Raw genomic sequence first — 18,509 nt, 5'->3', positions numbered from 1 at the left:
CAACGAAATGCTTGAAACCAAGGAGATGGTGATATAATTGTGTAGGCCTACAGAGGAAAAAATAGTGTCGCGTGTCAATGTAGCGATTATCAGGCCGGTGTTTTACTATGGTTTCCCCGCAAAGCAACTGAACATTTCTATTCTCCTTAGATGGCATAACTGATTACTGGTCAGTTTATGTGGGTACCCATTTGTACTCATAGAAGGAGAGAGGCAAGTTGGAGTTAAGTGGCTTGCCCAAGGAAATAACATAATAGTCAGCAGCTGGGTTCGAACCCAGACCCTCTTATCAATCATCATGAGTCACTAACCTTAAGTTCCATAACCTCTAGACCAGACCCTTAAATGATACAGTGCAATAAAACCAGATCAAGAATTCATCATTGATATGATGTTCCATTTATTTATTGTATAATCCACCAAAATAATGTCCATCTGCCCACTGGAGCCATTTCAAATATCGTACAAATCTTATACTTGCATAATAATACCTCAGCAAAACCAATTTTTCTTTTTCATTATTTCCAAATTAAACAAACAACAATAATGGGGTTCCTAGGCAAGAATATACAACAGCAGCAAACTACATGTACATGTACAGCGTGATAATATAAAAAGAAGGGGAAATGGGAAAGCAAATTCATAAATTGCAGATATGTATGCATGGGCTTTATTCATGAGTCGGCCATATTAAATTGAAAGCGAGGTAAAATCTTCAGTTTTGGAATTTGCGAAGAGAAATGAAAGCATTGACATAAAGTAAATTACAAATTAATACCAGTCTGCTCTGAATTTATAAATTTGTGATTAAACATACCCTAATGTTTTAAGGGACATTTGAAAAAAATATTGAAAGTGAAGCTAGAATGCATAAATAGTCTGGCACCATCCCCCTCAACAGTTCACAACTTATAAAATACATTCAGGGAACACGACCAAGATGGCTTCCTCGTGAATAAGGTCCATTGTATGTTCCAGGTTTTTTTTTAAATTTTTGTCCTACGGGTTATAAATATGATTAATGTATCACATGGAAAAGGTAAAACTTGAATAAAAGTTTGCATATACTGTCGTAGCAACAAAAACTACATCAGATGATAAATGTATAAAACTTAAATAGACAAATGATGTATATTTAATTACATGGGTCCAAAAATGAACCAAATCTGATGATAAATCAATATCTCGAACTGTATTTTTACTTCACTTAAATAGTATGAGAAAAGATTAATACAAATCCTATAACCAAAAAGGGGGTGAGAAAAAAAAACTACTGTGGAGATAAAAGCATACAAAAAAAACCAAGTCTAATAACTTGTCTTGACTAATTTATTCCCCCCCCCCCCCAAGGAAGAGAAGAAACAGGTAATATCACACGATGCAAATTTTCACCGAAACCCATTAGAAACCTTCAATACTGAAAACTTTTCAGTGCGAACCTGGTTTTTGGACCTCTGAAAATGTAAAATGGTCTTATCAGTTTCCAGAGTTGTCACAAATATGGGTCGTTTTTATCAATTTAGGATCCAAAGTAATTTGAAATTTGCCATTCAAGTATCATCAAGAATGACTTCAAACCATATTTTGTTTGTTGGGTTGGTAGTAATTGCTATTAATAATCACTCTTGGAGGACGACCGCATTAAGGAGAGCATCAGAATTATGAAATTATAGACGTCGGATGTAACAGGGACAGGACAAAAAGTGGACCCCAAATTTGTAGAATGACCCATCTGACACTAAAAGTTAAGGTCACCCAACCATTTGGTACCTACTTGGAATTCTAAAGACATATTAACACATTGAATTCTTACATCTTCACTGTCTCAACATGTGCCAACATGTGCATGCATCCTCATCACATCGTTCATAAAATCTTGGTTTTTACACTTCATTTTTGTACATGCTTAAGAAAAATAATACTTTATTTACATTTTTTTGTATCAATCATTGTAAATACCAATTTATTATAAAATACAATACACAATATATTTATAACAACAATATAAGACAAGTGATTTGGGGAATTAACTCTGGATTCTAGCTAACTGCCTAAGTTTTAAAATGTTCAATACAGCCAAGCTTTCTGCAATTTTGTATTGTTAGAATTACAAAAATGTCATACTTTATATAAAGGGCCATAGAATCAATTGTCTTTTTACCAGGATGTTAAAAACCAACCTCTGTTATGTTTCAACTCAGTGAATACAAGACAAAAATACTGAAATGAACCTATACTCTTTGTATGAAACTCATGAGAATTCATTGATGGGAAAGCCAAAACTAAAACAAAACTGGGAATTCCTGTCTCAAATTTATAATCAAGATCTTCAAGAATAGTTGTAAAAAGCCTTGGTTTTTTATATCTTTATTCAGTGGTGGATCCAGGGGGTGTGGAGGGGGCACGCACGCACCCCCCGGCAGTCACCAAATTTTCTCAAATAAGGCAATTTTTACTTGAGAGAGACCCCACCCCCCACCCAAACTTTCTGGATCAACCCTAAGCTTGTTATTTCAAGGCACTTACCTTTATTTTTACTAAAATTAACAATCCTCAGTTTAATATTAACAATTTGGCTTTACACTTCTCAAAAAATATTATCTCATTTTTTAAACAATGTCTGATCAGATAAACAAATTCTGACAATACACAGCTTTCAAATAAGCATTATTTCAAAACCAATGAATAAATAATTGTGGGAATAAAGTTCCCTATATGGAATCCCCAACACCAAAATACCTTCCGTACCCTGATAAATACACGAAAATGCATGCGTCCGCTAAGTTACACTGTACACACTTTATACCTTTAATGTCAAACATAAACAGTGTATATACAATCCAATTTTTGAATTAATCCATGAAAGACGCTTTTGCTGAGACATGATTTTAAGTATTTTTTTAGTCTTTTTTATTCTCTGACCAATTATACAGCCCCCTCTGCAGAGATGTTAAGGATATTATGTGCTGTAAGTCAGCAAAAGAAAAAAAATTAAAAATAATAAAATAGCTGTTATCCCTTTCTCCAAATATGCCAGCATCTGGTCGATTTTGTCATCTGTTGGGCAGGCCTTTGCATCTTTTGTCAAGCTATAAATGTCTCAATTTGTTGTGTGTGTTTAATGAATTTGCAAACCACAGCAGTTCATTTCTGCCATATTGCTTCATCCACAAGTATGAGGGCGCCACACATCCAAGGGCGCTTGGTTCATTATTGTACCTTTTCCGACCAGAGTTGTGATGGACTTTGGAAAACAAGTTTGCAGACCACTGACTATTGAGTCCAAGCTCCATTTATTTCATACTCATGAAGTGTTTTTAATTTGTTGTTTGTGTCTTCATGCTCAAGCTTGTTTGATTTTGACAAGATAAAACGGTGGGGAAATGAACAGCTTAACTTAGTGCGGTGCTTGTCATGCAGTTACTGTCACTTCTTAATTGTTTGAAGATTTCTTAACTGAGGAATCTGGACAGAATGTAGTCCGCTTTATTATCTCCAAATCCAGTGTTTCCTGTTCGCCAAGCCACAGTTTCATTCATGTATTGCCTGCCTCATGCATCAAAATCTGAAGACGTGTCAACTCTTGAAATGGCAATCAACACAAACGGAAGATTTCCTGTACCCAATGACTGAGCACAATTCATCAGCTGTCCGTCCAAAGATACTTTGTGCTTTAAGAAAAAAAATGGTTCAGATACGCCGATCTCGTTGTGAAGAAACAATTTTCAGTTACAAATGTGCAGTTCTTCAGACAACTCGCACGTCTCGCAGACCACCTCGCAGCACCACTCGAACCGGCAGTTACAGTTTCCTCTGGTTTTCCGCACCATGGTCTGATAACCCCGGCCGCAGCAAAGCAAAGGACATCCGTTCTCTTCCATGCTGGTCTTGTTGCAGAGCCTACCGTGGGTCCCTATGGAACCGTGTTTCTTGTTAGGTTCGCAGTAGTCCACCGAGGGCAGCACATAGACCAAGTCCGTATTTGACGGCTTCCCGCGTGCAGACTTGTCCTTCTTGTTGGGGCGTAATCGGCGGCGTTTGCGTGAGTAGGTCATGAACTTGGCCTGTTCGTACTTGTCGAAGACGATGCGTCCGATCTCCTCCAGTTTGGGCATGGTGTTCCAGCAGACCTTGGAGGTGCAGGAACCTGAGACGCCGTGGCACTTGCATTTCACTCTCATGTTGGAGTCAATTGTCTGAAAAAAAGGGGAAAAAGATAAGATGTAAGATGAATATACAGTTTTTAAAAAACATTTTAAAGAATGCATACTTGGTTTTCTTAGTTTGTAAGCTCCCCCCTCCATCTTAAAAGTTAAGAAAACCAATTTGAAAGTAACCTAAACCAAGTTTTTTTTACGAAATTGCACCCTGTAAATTGCAAGTTGACCCTAATGACCCACAACACAAACTCAAAAAATTGCATTCAATCTTGGGCCAAACTGAACGTAAGTTATTGATTATGCCTCTGTCCTCGACAGATTACTGGTCACGGTAAAAGAAAAGTATCTGACACATTCATCTTAAATTTAGGAGCCCCAGTCTAAAATTGCTTCCAGAATTTTCTTAAACCAATTCCCTCATGTAATTGGATAGAAAGGAAGTCACATATTGCCCAAAGGAGAAAAAACACTTGCACAGATCACTGCTGCATATGGTACATGCAAATGCAAACCTTTTTCATTTAGCGATTTAAATTACGCATGTATTTTCAAACCTGTGACAGATTATGAGGTATGAAAGGAAATGGTCTTAATAAGCTGGATTTATTTGAAGGGGGGGGGGGTGTGAGGAAGGGGTCACCGAGGTCAAGCCACAGGTGTGCCTCGGAAGAAACGACCAATCATGACTGGCCCTTGTCACTTCTTGCCATAGTTCATCTGGGGTTGAAACAATAAGTGGAACTTTTAAGAAGCTGTCAAAATGTTAAATGAGACACTGCAGAATGTTGGCCCGGCAATCTCAAGACGCTAGATAGTCTGGCATGACTCAGCTTGTACTAGGCAGAGGAGACCGACTCCAGACAACTGTTGCTTGAAATCATCGCGAGACAGTGCCAAGATACCGGTACCTACACGTACCAAAGCTTGAATATCCGAGGGAGGTTTTTTTTAGCAGGTCGGGAAGACGAGGGAAAAGAGGGGATTGAAGTTGCAGTTTGTTCAAGCATACAGGAAATTAAACTTTGCAGTAGGCTTTTCCTTGGAGGGGGCAAGAAACAAGAAGATTCACCGATTCCTGAGAGGGCGGTGCGGCTTACCACTCCCCGGATGAGACAAATTGATCATGACCGATGGGTGTTTGTGCTGGGATCTGCTCGGCAGGCGTGAACCGAATAGAGTAAAGAGTGTTAGGGACTTTACACTGGTAAATGGCAAAATGGTTAAAAAGGGTAACATTTGGGAAGTGTTTAGCTCTTGAATTTCCCTGAACTTTTCTGGAGAAAAAAAAGCTAACTTTACATCACACAAAGGAACTGCATGTATCAGTGCAGACTACCGCCAAACTGCTGGAAAAAGAGAAAATGGAGAATAGAGAAAGGGACCAGGATGAAGAAACAGGATTGGCAAATTTTCATTTATATTAACGCCCAGTAGACCTGCACATGGACCTGCTGTGTGAATTCCCAATACATTTTGACCTCTTCCTAAGACTAGACAATGCTACACATGATTTGTTATCAGGGGCGGGTCCAGGTTTGGATCAAGAATGGGTTTAGCAGGCATGCGCTGTGTTTTTTCGGCACAATTTCCCTATTTTGTGCAGCCCGGGGGGGGGGGGGGGGGGGGGGGGGGGGGGGGTGTTAGACTCCCTAAATTTTGTCACTTTTATCAGGGTCTCGAAATGCGTTGGGTGATGCTTTCCAGTGATATTTTACAGACAAAAACCAAATCTCTCTCCCTCTCTTTAAATTAAAAAAAAATTATTTTACTGTATTTTGACTTGATTGAAACTATATTATGTCTCTCAATTGTATATTTTGAGATAGTTTGGTGAAATAATTTAATAAAAAGGGATAGGATGATAGGATGGAACTGTTTAAACATAAAAATTCAATTTAAATTGAATTTAAGTTTCCTTTAAAAAATGAAAAAAAGTACAGCTCTTTGTACAGATCAAAGGTCTAAGATCAACTGATTTTATCATTTATATCAACTGCTACCAGCAGCTGATGAATTACTTGATACTTGATACACCTGCAATCGAGAAACATTCTTGTCGGATGAAATATGAATATCAGTTAAGCTGTTCCGGAGCCTTTCGATAATGGTTAAAAATGATTATGGCCGGGGCCGTACGGTGTGGATTACGACGAGCTGTCTAAATAAATGGCTTCATTTGTCAACTCGGATGTTTACGAAAGAGTCTACCAACTATTTTCCTGGGAGTCACAGAAATAGGTTTCCAAAGGGGCTAAATAGGAAGGTGCCGCCAGTTTTTTTCTCCACTAGGTGTGAAGCGAAATGCTGCTCATCCGTGGAAAAAACACCATCATGAAGGCAGGGTAGTCACTTATCCCCCGGAATAATTATAAGGAAAATCATTGTAAGGATGCTGCGGGGAAAAAACATTGCGTGGCCATTATTTCTTGGCAAGAGAGGCCTTAACAGACGTTTTATTTGACAAGGGTTTCAAATTTATCGCCGACACAAAGGTGATAAAGATCTGTTGTTTTTACTCCTGTGCACAGAAACTTCTTTGCACTGAAAGGTACTGTCTAGGAGGTGTCTTAAAGACTAATACACACGGACTTGACCCCTGAGGCAGATTTGCGGCAATTTACGACTGTCTGTGGAGCTTGATTTGTGGCAAATTTTATCACGCATTCTCTTCTGTTTTCATAGACAAATGCGTGCGTGCAGGATTCGGGTTTAAACAAAACGGCCAGGGTTCAAGCGTCGGTGTATACCTTGGGTCATAATTGATGATGTTGTCCGTTGTCTCTTGGATCACAATTGAAAAAGATGTGTTGTCTCATAGATCAAAACCGTTAAGTCAATAAACGGAAGATCTTCACGCTGAATATTCTCAGTTGCCATGGAAACTGAGATACAAAAGATAACATATCCAGACTTGAAGAAAAAAAAATTAAACTGGAAAGGTTGGGTATGGGGAATTAAAAAAAAAAATGTGTAAAGCCTGTTGCACAAGTAACAAATCAAGACGGATGCCTTTTTTTAAAGTATTGAATTAAAGATTTATACGGATCATAAAACATTACCTACATCTAAATTTACTTCAGTCTTTAATTTAATATCCGCTTTCCCTTTGTGTTTGTTCAAATTGAAAAGATTCTGTTGAGGTTGTAAGACTGAACCCAGGTAACGTACTTTCAATTTTCCTTGATCTACCAAAGATTTCATTACATTGGGCATTTCTCCCGAGACCTGTGCAAAATTACGACTTTAATGGCCCGAGATTTATAGTAATCTCAAACACCTTTTATTTCATTCCAGTGAATACTGAGAAATTACTACCGCCCAGTCCTTGCGAGATCTTTTAACGAGCGTCCGCTAACCTTTCATGTCACCGAACTCAATACTTTTAAGTGCCATTACAAACTGCAACAATGTTGCAAAACTACCTAAATGGACACAATTCATCTCGTTCTGCTTAATTTACTGCATTGATTTCTTTTGGGGTTACTGGTGGTGTCTTATTTAAGGCTGAAAATGTCAATGGTTTTCGACGGTTGACAAAAAAACTTAACGAGTTGATAGCCTGAAGTATTTTTCCCCCTTCTTTTCAGTTAAGCAAACTGTGTAGTGTATTTGGTTTTCCGTTCCTGTTACAAATGTCTCACTAATTTTTGTCCCCACATATTATCCAATCAGAGAAGAATTCATCACCTATGCCCCCCCCCCTCCCCCCAAAGTTTGCATCTGGGTCATTCCATAAATTTGGGATCCCTGTTACATCTGACATCTACAATTTTGTAATTTTGGATGCACTCCTTTAATAATGCATGTCATCCTCCAGTAATGATCATGAATATCAAACCTTATCCACCAAATAAAAAAAAAAAATCATTTGAAGTCATGGTACTTGGACGGCAAATTAAAAAGTTTTGAAGTAACAGGGACAGGAAAATGTCACACTTTGGACCCTAAATTTGTAGAATGACCCATTTGTTTTCATTGGGAACATAAATTAAAGCCTAGTAAAACCTCTTACCTTTGTCAAAATAAAGGCCTACTGAAGGTATTGCTTGTTTATTGAGGGTAACCTGTTTAGTGTACAAACATTCTGGAGGAAATATCACAGAAGGCAAGAATTTACTCTTGGCCCAATAGAAGTGGCTTCAACATGGAGTATTAACTTGTTGAACAAAACATTACCAGAATTGTTGTCAATTTTTCAGCTTTGTCACAAACTAGGACGCCAAAAATTCAGGTTTGAATAGAATTTGTAATATTGTGCGTTAAAATGCATGTACCCAGTCCAAAAACTAATTATTGACTTGTCAGACCAAGTAAAGTGGTCCATCGTCAGACCACCCTAGCTGCAGTCAGAAATGTTCACAACAGAATCTCCCAATTGTAAATTCATCATCTTATAAAGCCCCCAACTTCCTCCAAAAAGGCACATTCATTGTTGCTTTTCTCGGATCCACTGTCACAATGCTCGTGCCCACTCCAATTTCATGCAATGGACCACTGAATATGTGGTAAATCCTTGTTGCCTTGCTTATTATTTACCTAAACGATTTACAGCAGCAATCAAATTAAATTGCACGGGTTTTTTCTGTCACTTCTCGCCAAGTGATAAAAATTCCTGCCAAACAAGCCTCATTTTATATCTACACAACAACTGATAAAGTTTCTACAAACTCGGGGGAAACAGTGGGTGGCTTTTCTTATTTTTAAGAACAGAACAGAAGCGTGTTTTTCCCTGCTTTGTGTCTTAAGATTGCTTCAGGACTCCCCCAATCTTGTTATAAGAGTGCTGGGAATAGCTGCTAAATGGTTGATTGAGTCGTAAAATGGCCAGAGAGCTGTTTTGAGCAGTTAAATAAAGTGGAAATGTTGGAAGCAGGGAGCACAACAAAAGTGTCTTTAAAATAGATTCTTGTAAACAGCATTCCTGGTTTTGGAGTCTACTTTCAGCAGAAGATTGGATAATCTTTTTTTTATCTAGGAAAAACTTTCTAGCATTAAAGCTAGCATCAATGAAATGCTAGTCATTTTGATGAAAAAAACCTGAATTGTCTCCAATTTGCATACTTTCATAAAAGGTGCATTTGCAACTCTGCATGATCAGCACAGCCAACGACATGTCATCAACTCAACAAGTGTTGGTCGAAGACGTTCCTAACCGATATTTGTTACACAATTCATTTTTGAGCAGAACTTACTGGTCGCCTTTGAATCAAATAACAGTACCATGGAATCGATTCTCTTCAGAGATAGGAAACACGTAAAACAAAGCTCAAGATTCGAGTACAGTGGAGGATCAATTTAAACTGGAAAAGGATAAAACCATGAATGTCTTGGAACAAAGAGGGATGTAAGTAATCAACATTGAACTCACAATCCAGAGCTCATTCTAAGGTCCAATTCGGTATTTTTGGGCTAAGATTTTGGGTTATTTTGGGCCATTGCCCTGTTCAGTGAATCAGCCATGGCCTTATTAAACAATAAGTCTAAATTTCTGGTGGACCTGGAACAAACTTCTGATGTTTGGTTGAGCAATGTACCATTTCCGGCCTTTTGCTTGTATTTTCGGACTGTTCATCCCTACAAATCCAGAGAGCGTTTTAGTAAGTGGTACATCCACATTTTCCTAAAGTTTGAGCCATCACACTGTCATGTTGCATTTCCAGGATAACACATGATTGTATATGTATGAATCCTTGCTTCCCCATAAAAAAAACACACAAAAACTTGGCTGTCCCTAAGAACAGATGTGGAGCTATCATCACTGTAAGCTTGTCCTAAATGTCACAAGGGTTTTGTTTTTTGACAGTTCTGGGCTCTCTTAACACCACCACCCCTTTTGAGTCATGCCGAGAAACAAGATAATTTGGGTTGTGCCAATCCTATCTGATCGAAGCAATGACGTACATGTGCTATCCTTAAAGTTGGTATATCCATGCTCTGCTGAAAAAAAAATCTTTAAAACTGGAATTCTCCCTACTAAGGAACATGGAAGAAGATTTTTTTTGAAGTATTTCCCCCTCCCCATTGCAACCCCGACAAAAAAAAACAGGCAAAAACACCTCACACTACATTCTGTCTGGTCTTGAAATGTTTTCAGGCTTGAAATGAAACATACATTTTGAAGATGAAAGCTGGATTGACCCAGTTGGAATTAGCAGCAGGACACTCTAATGCAAAATTTGAAACGTGTTCTACCGGTATCTGTTGCTTTAAGTTTTTTCCACGGCTCACTGAAAAGCTTGTAACTGGGGTAATACTAGAAACTTAGCGATTCAGTTAACAAAGTATATTGTTTTGGGGTTCACTCCAAAACTCTCCATTGTCTCGTTTGATTGTCAGGGTGTGGGGCCTTGGACCGGAGTAATAAATGAGCACACCAAAATGTTGAGAACACTTCAAAGGGTTCATTTCAATTTGCGTGATGTCAAGTCGATGCGATTAGCTTTATAAGCTGTGGCAGCATGTTCACTTCCATAATCGGATTTTCTCGAATGTCTGGACCAAATATTCAGACTAGATTACAACAGCACAGCTTCCATGAACATTATCCTTTGTATTGGTAACTGTGCGCTAATCCAACAAGTTTTTACAGGGGAGTTCAGCTCTCATGACATATCAACACAGAATTAACAAAGCAGAGGAGGAAAATACAACACAGCTGGTGTGGTTTTTTTTCGGCAGAGAGAGTAACTGGCCGCAAATCCAAATCAGTTTTCGTGACAATTTGGTTCTCGTGAAAGGAAATCATGACAGAAATAAACGCAAAAGGAAAATAAAAGAAAACTGGTGGATTTTGCAAGGAAAATGAGAAATAGTTTCACTTTAACTAATAGTTCTCTCTTTTTACTGGTATTATAGTCTTTCTCCTCTGTGTTAAATGCCTTTTCCCCTGCCCAAGGATTAGGGTTGTTGCGAGGTTTTTCATTGTCCGGGCCGGCAATATGGGGGTCCATTGTCGGCCACAGACGGCTTAGCCTCCGCATGTCAGTATCGGTTACAACTCAAGAAGCGGCTGGATGTCTTGTGATGGGTTTCTATTCAATTCGTTAAGGGGCTCGGGGACTGGTGCCCATTCTACTTAAATCTGGCCATTCTTGGGTTTTTGTCCTTTTTTTTCTTCTCTTCCTCGCCTAACGTTGAGTCATTTTAACCGTGTTCTGGCCTGTCAAAGTGTACGGGTGGAACCTGCTGCGGTTACATTAATTAGATAAAAGTGCAGGGGTTACAGCTAAAAAGAGATAGCGTATCCCAAAATAGTGGGGGTTTTTTGCTTTCTTTAATTATTTTAAGTTACAATTTCTTGACACCAACGTCTTATGGTGAGATTGATGCCGGATGCGGCTACAGCCCCACCCAACCCTCCCTCCCTCCCTCAAAACAAAATTCCGCGCTTAAATCATCTGGACAGTTTCTTACGTCACTTGTTATAACTTTAGGCAAAGAAGAGATTGTGTGAAAAATTCCAAAAGTTTGAGTAGTGTTCCTTTGCAATTAACTTGGATACAAGGGAAAAAAGCTTCCTTATCCTTAAACGTACACGTACATACTTGTAATTAACATGATGGTGTCTTTCAAATTAGGTTTTGCCCTACTCAGTGTGTTACCTCCCGAGTGAAAGTTGGAAAAAAATCACTCGGGTGGGACTCGAACCCACGACCTCCTGCTTTCTAGTGCAGATGTCTTACCACTCAACCACCGAGCTAACAGGATCAGTTGGCTGGTTCGAATCTGATGTACATATAGCAGCGGGTACCGCATTAACTATTCATAAGATAACACACTGAGTATACAGTGTTCATATATCTGTGAAGGGCAAAACCTAATTTGATTTACATCACCCCGACGCAAAATTCCATCTTACGAATGATGGTGTCTTGCTATGCATTAACTTTTTTTTTCATAAAACTATGAAAACTCTTGTTACAACATATATACAATGAATTTTTAAGGAGAACATTTCCCGCCTAAATATTTACGTACAGAAAAAACTGCAGCATTGAAGTATTACACTCAGTGGTATCACACATTTGGCCACTTGTCCATTACACAGATAGACCTATACCACCCAGTTTAAAATTGACACGCAGTTTGAACAGCTTGTGACATTTAGGCTTTTAAGATTTTAGGAGAAACTGGGGAAAGGGTAACTGCTTAACCAAATGAAACAAAAATGAAACACAAAGAGAACTAAGCTTGCACATGATGTCAAAAGCAGTGTAATTCGGGATTGGAGAGTTGTATTTTTGTTTCATCATGCATTTGTATGTTCTGTTTCCTGTTTCAACCTGTTTCATCATGTACCGTTCATGTATGTACTGTAGAGCTGTCACAATACAAAATACTGTGGCCCATCACTAGGACAAAGATGTATTTCAAATATTTCATCAAAGACATATACATTGTATGTGAGGTGTTCTGGCAACATGAGATGGAACTGCAATTGCACAGGCCATTGTGGAGAAATGCAAAAATCTGAATGGGGGATGATTTGTTTTCATTTTCAGATTTACTCATATTTGTAATCTTTGATATGTCTACTACGCATATGTTAAAGATTTAGTATAAAGTACATGTATGTGGAATAAAAGTGTTTTGAAGGAAAAACACCTGGCATCTTTCATTTTTTACGAATACAAAACTCAAAACTTTAAAGGCCTTTCCCTCAATACATGCATTTTACTTTTGTCACTGACATGTCGATTAATGCGAACTTTAAACAGCCATAACTTGTCAATAGAATGTCCGATTGAAGTGCAACAAACAGTATTGTAAGGAAAATTGTATTGTCTTTCCTCCAAACTCTCATTTCGACCTCTGCCCAGTTCTGTCTTATTTTGCCAGAATGCCTCATGTAACTTTGTATGTAACTTTGTGTCTTGCCACAAAGAAGAGTTCTTTCACACTGACACTCTTTGCATAAATAACTAACGACGGATCAGCTTCTTTTCTCAATCCGCTCAAAATTCCAAAAAATGTTGGAAGGTCAAGACAACAATACCATGTGAGGTCACTGCAAACAGTGAAGCCCCAAAAACGGCACTTTGGCCAAATGGCAGACAACAGCAACAGGTTTCCCCATGGACACATCAATAAAATGCCGTCTTTTGTGGAGATAATCTGTTTAAACGTCTCGGCTCTTTGGGCGATTCGGGCACAGTCAAGTGACTTAATCCAATGACAGGGATTATGTTCATGATACAGGATTAAGGAGGATTAAGATTGCTCAATGGTGGGATGCAATTTCTAATGGTCCAGTTGCAATATTCTAAATCGTATATTTCTCTCAAACCCCAAAGAAAACAACTTAGAAAATTATCACAATGGGTCAATGAACTACAGGACAATGACCTTTTTTTTCCCACGGGATATTTTCTACGGTTTCATTTTGAATGACTTTGTTATAAAAAGGAATGTGAGGAATTAAAGGTATGTTTCACTTTTTCTGAGTTCTCAAATGTTAAACAGTTTTGGAGACATTGTGAACAAATTGCATCAATGTCAAAGCACCATAATTCCAAAGTTCTCTTTCCAAGATTGTCACAAATTTAGCGATTCAACTGTGTGTGTTTGGTGCAATCAAATGAGTCATGATGATTCAAGTTTTCAATTGATGTCTACACTTGTCTATACATGTCTTCATAATTGTCGATTCAAGATAAGATCCAAATCATTTTCTGGCAGCGTTGAAGCCAATCACACGTCATCACTAATGAATCACAACTCATCACAACTTAAAGGTAAAATACAACATTTTCAAATATCAAAAAACAAAACTACCATATTATTATGAATACCTTACTTGACCGTGAGTGAATAATACTCTAGTATCTCAAGCATCCTGTGAAATAATGGCACCTGGTGTGCTGTCATTTTCAAGAAAAGTGGAATTTTTGTTTCAATTTCCAATGATGGTCGGCTGACCATCGTTGGAAAAAAACTGCCTGGTGATTAATTTGAGGCAGTGTTCTAGTCGAGTTCATCATAAGAACATCACACGTCTGGTCACTAGTAAATCACAACTCAATTCACAAGTCCAGTCACAAGTATCAAGGGATGAACAACGACAAAAAATAATGCTTTTTTTTCACAGGTGTGCCTTGACTCATGATGTACTTGTGACTTGTGATGCACTGGTGATGGACTTGTAATGGACTTGTGATGGATATCTCAATTACAACTCTGTTTTCTAAGGCTATCATATTCACCTTGAGCCCAGCCTCATAGTTGTGCTGCATCATCAGATTGGCGCCCGTCGTATCGCTGGCGCCCGCGTCCGTGGTATCAATGAAGTCCCTTGTGAAGTACATGCCATAGCGGATGTTATCCGAGCAGCCGCCCCAGGCCCAGTCCTCCACGCCTGAGTCCTTGTTGTTTTTGCGCCCTCTAGACTGGGCGCACCCGCACTCTACGACCTCCCCGCTGCCGCAGGCCCGGGTGACGTGGAAGGTGATGCTTGCTGATGTCATGCCTTGGAGAAAAGACATCTCACGGTTTCCTGAAACGGAAAGAAATAAAAGGACGGATGATGAAGTTTGTGATAGAAAGCCGAACTACAAAATCAGTGCAAAAGTACCCTCTCAATGGTTTCGAAGAGAAACTTGGGAGGGACCACTGGGAGGAATCTTGAATGCTTTGCTGACAGCGTCTGATGCTCATGTGAAGACGCTACGGTTTGATCACACTCAGAATAAAACTAATGGGAGACTTTTGAGACGTTGGTGGCAGCAATCACACCTCTTCAATTGTCCTCTTCAGGTCCTCTTCAATTGTTCACGTCATGTTTAAGCTAAAGCGTGCATGCTCAACATGACGCAAACAATGGAAAAAGGACCTGTCTGTTTGCTGCCACCAACATCTCAAATGTCTCCGTATTGCCTATGTGCGTGGCCCAGTATGCCCATGCAGCGTGCCCCCTCCCCCTCCCCAGAGAGCTCTCCTGCACGATCATCAACGGTCATCTACTATTGCACAAAGTCCATAAAGCACGGTGTATTCAAATCAGATTTTCAAAAATAAAACTGATAATGGCATTAGGTACAAATTCCACTTTAGCAGTTTCATTACAAGAAAACTGATTTTGGGAAAGAAAAAGGTTGAATTATGAACTTGATAATCGGAAGCCACCAATCAGTACTAATTTGTAAAGAAGGTATTTTGAATCAGGGACATGTAAATTCTAATATTGATGTGCTATTCACCAACATAATTTATGCTCATACTCATAATAAACAGAAGGTTTTGGGATCATCACATCCAGTTGTTTTTTTTTCCTTGAAAGCTCTGACTCTCAGACAGGTACTGGGATTTAAAATTAGCAGCCAAGCTGAGATAATGAGGACTTTTTAATACCTGCCAGGAAAGACCAATGAAATTTTTTGTTTTAGTGCATATTTGTAATTGGTCTAAATGATTAATTTGTTGAAAGGCAAAAGTTTGTTCAAATGTTGTACATGTATATGATTTCAAAATGTCCTAGGTCAAACTGTACTTTGGGACATGATCCATCATTACATCGCATGTTCATGTATTTATAGCTGAAATTACTAGTATTGGTCAGAGAAAAAATTGGGAGACCCCTAAGAGCTGGTCAAGCGCAGTAGATTGCTGGCAGCTGTTACCGAGGAAAGTTTTCCTTTAATTTGATGACAAAATGAGTGTCTAACAAGTGTCCACCCAGTTCAAGGTACTAAACTCTCAAGGACTTCGACAAATGCGGAGCTTCCGAGACATGCGTGTCAACATGTCAGATACGAATCGCGTCTCGCGTGTGAGAAAGATTCCAAAATCCTCCAGGCGAGTCATCGCAATTGTCCCAAACCGTCCCCGAGACAAATGGTCCAACCGAACGTGACAGCTTCCTACTAGCAGCTGAAATTGTCAAGAATGATCACAAAGAGGGGAGGGGGGACTTTTTTATTCCCCTGGATAGTTGCCGAAATGATTACCCATAAGCAGGGTGAGGGGGGAAGGGCTAATTTCCTCGACATGGCCGCTAAGTGTTAAACCGCAAATTGAGACACTGCCATAAATAAATTGGCGTTCCCTTCACGTTATTTCCTCCCGTCTTGTAGACAAATCTGTGAAGTTTTCAGATAGCCTAGTAAGATAGAAGATGACATCGTCATATTTTTACAACAAACTTTTCTTGACGGGCGTTTCCGTCGCTAAATGGTAGAGGTCTTCATCAGAGTTCACAGTTGTCATTTTAAAGGAAACATGCAGTCCAAAATTTTCATAACGTATTTTATTTTATATATACATTCATTTATGTGTATTAAATGTGAATTAAAAGCAGAACTGGTTCTGGTGTACGTTTAGTGTGGTAATTTGCCGTCCAAAATTCAACCCCCCCTTTTTGATTTTCGCGGCAACTCCAAATGAGGGCGCTGTTCATGACATAAACAAAGGCAGAGAAATCCAGGGCCCGTAAATGACGTCTGGGTACGAGACGGATTAGCGAAGCTACTGTGCTGTGTGTATGTGCAGCCGCCGCGTACCCGTACGTGGCATTATATGCACACGTACGAATGTGTCTACATGGGATATGTACAGTACACGTGGACGTGCCACGGTGCCACCGTTGTCGAATGAACACAACGACGACCGTCATGACCGTAAAAGTTCCGAAGACCGTCCTCTTCTTTCCTTAGCGAATCCAATGAAAATGGTACAGATTCGTCCGATTCGAATCAGAGTTCTAATGATTCAGACACTGACTCGATGTTTTTTTAGGGGCATGCCCAAGTTGCTGTACAGACCAGCATCAAAGCACGACGGCTCAAAGTGCAGCGCAGAGGGCAGCGAACTCACTGGGCCCGGACCACTTTGCTCTGGTATTTACCTTCGCTTTGGCTCTCCAAATGCTCCGATATTTCGGATTTACTGGAAACAAATCAAGGCTTACTCCATCCTTGGTAGTTTCCTACACCCAGCAGCCACACACCTTGTCGGCATGGCCGAAAATCGGGTGTTATTTCTCCTCGATTCCGAACGAAACACCAGAAAAACTTTCAGTGCCGCAATGTATATGTACATGTATTGGTGCCCCCGCAGCGCGGCAAGTCCCTGCCTTCGCTTGCGTCATACCCCTCGCGAAGTTTTATGTTAATGAAGCTTCCCTTTGTGGGGCGGAGTAGTTTGACCAAACATGTTCACAAATTATTTTCCCCCATTTATCTTAGAAAATAAACACCGCCATACACAAAATATTGTTAAGAACATCATCCTTTATTGATTTTAGCAAAAAAAATGCAATCAAAATTTTATTTCATGTTCCCTTTAAATAGCGTTCATATCTCTCAAACAGTGCTCACAAGGGATTTATAAAGTATTGTTTTTGTATTTATTAATTTTTTTTCAAAATTTCTTGCCAGAGAAAAAACTAGGGTAAAGTTCTCAAACAACTTAGGTCATAAGTAGGCTTGGATGATTCCAACACTTTTAGAATTTATTCCAATTCTGTTCGAGAGTCAATATTGTGTTCAGAGTCTACTCCAAAATTCCTGCGGAAAAATGGAAAAAAGAATAATAATATTTACTACTGAAATGTGGTTCGTTGTATTGTCATGTCATTAAGTTGTAGAATTGTCCAACATTTGGAGTCAGCTCATCTTCAGAACTGTTGGGCACTTCCTTGAATCGACTCTCCAGAATTAGCTATGAAAGAAAGCGATTCCTCACCATTTCTTTCCAAATTTAGAATCAATTATTTTTGATATTGGGTCAAGACGCATAAAGCTGAGTCTCTTTTATTTTATTTTATTTATCATTATTTTTTTTTTAGGGGGAGGGGGCTTTGTATTTTGATGACCATACATGGTGACTGCTGCAGTTTTTGACAGACATGAACTGAAAAGCTGATGATCCACAGGATTATTCCCAGTGCTTAACCAAAGTCAACAAAGCTCCCGCGAGGGGTCAAGTCCAAGAGGAGCTGACAGAAGGTGTTAAAGAAAGATGAGCCAGGAAGTTAACTCCACCCCAAAAGGAATTACTACGAAAAGATAAAACTGATGCATTCATCAGTATGCATTTGTAGTCACTGTATATGTTGTGCCTGAAACCGCCCAATCTACTACTCGCACTGAACACTATTACTCGCACTGAACACTCTATGGTTTTATAGATTCAGCAGTGAATTAACAAAATGTAAAACAATGCACAGGGTGGCTGAAAAAGAAACCCACTTTTGACAGGAATTTTAACCTACCTACTTAACTTATTTGAACTGGTTTTTCTTTATAATGTAGTGAAGTATAGCTCTTCAATCATACGTGGTGAAAAAAATATCGCAATAGAGTTATTATGCTAATTTAAATACAAGTCACCAAAATCACTGTTGTCCACGTGTAA

The 18,509-nt window shown here is 39.1% G+C and overlaps 1 protein-coding gene across 1 annotated transcript; it reads right to left on the bottom strand.

The window, feature by feature from the left end:
- Positions 1–1,932: 1,932 nt before the first annotated feature.
- Positions 1,933–14,649, bottom strand: LOC119744251 (protein Wnt-7c-like). Its single transcript, XM_038220101.1, has 2 exons — positions 14,363–14,649; positions 1,933–4,196 (listed from the first exon to the last, which is right to left on the bottom strand). The coding sequence occupies exons 1-2, from the start codon at positions 14,639–14,641 to the stop codon at positions 3,726–3,728; spliced, it is 750 nt and encodes a 249-aa protein (XP_038076029.1). The 5' UTR covers positions 14,642–14,649; the 3' UTR covers positions 1,933–3,725.
- Between the last annotated feature and the right edge of the window lie 3,860 nt (positions 14,650–18,509).

The sequence above is a fragment of the Patiria miniata genome, unplaced genomic scaffold (assembly GCF_015706575.1).
Source record: "Patiria miniata isolate m_02_andy unplaced genomic scaffold, ASM1570657v1 HiC_scaffold_7, whole genome shotgun sequence".
NCBI classification, from domain to species: Eukaryota; Metazoa; Echinodermata; class Asteroidea; order Valvatida; family Asterinidae; genus Patiria; species Patiria miniata.
This window is presented reverse-complemented; position numbering and strand designations above follow the sequence as displayed.

Coding starts and splice junctions, on each gene's coding strand:
- LOC119744251 (XM_038220101.1), bottom strand. CDS start 14,641: ATGTCTTTTCTCCAAGGCATGACATCAGCAAGCATCACCTTCCACGTC. Junction 4,197..14,362: donor ACTATGAGGCTGGGCTCAAG/GTGAATATGATA, acceptor CCTTTTTTTCAG/ACAATTGACTCCAACATGAG.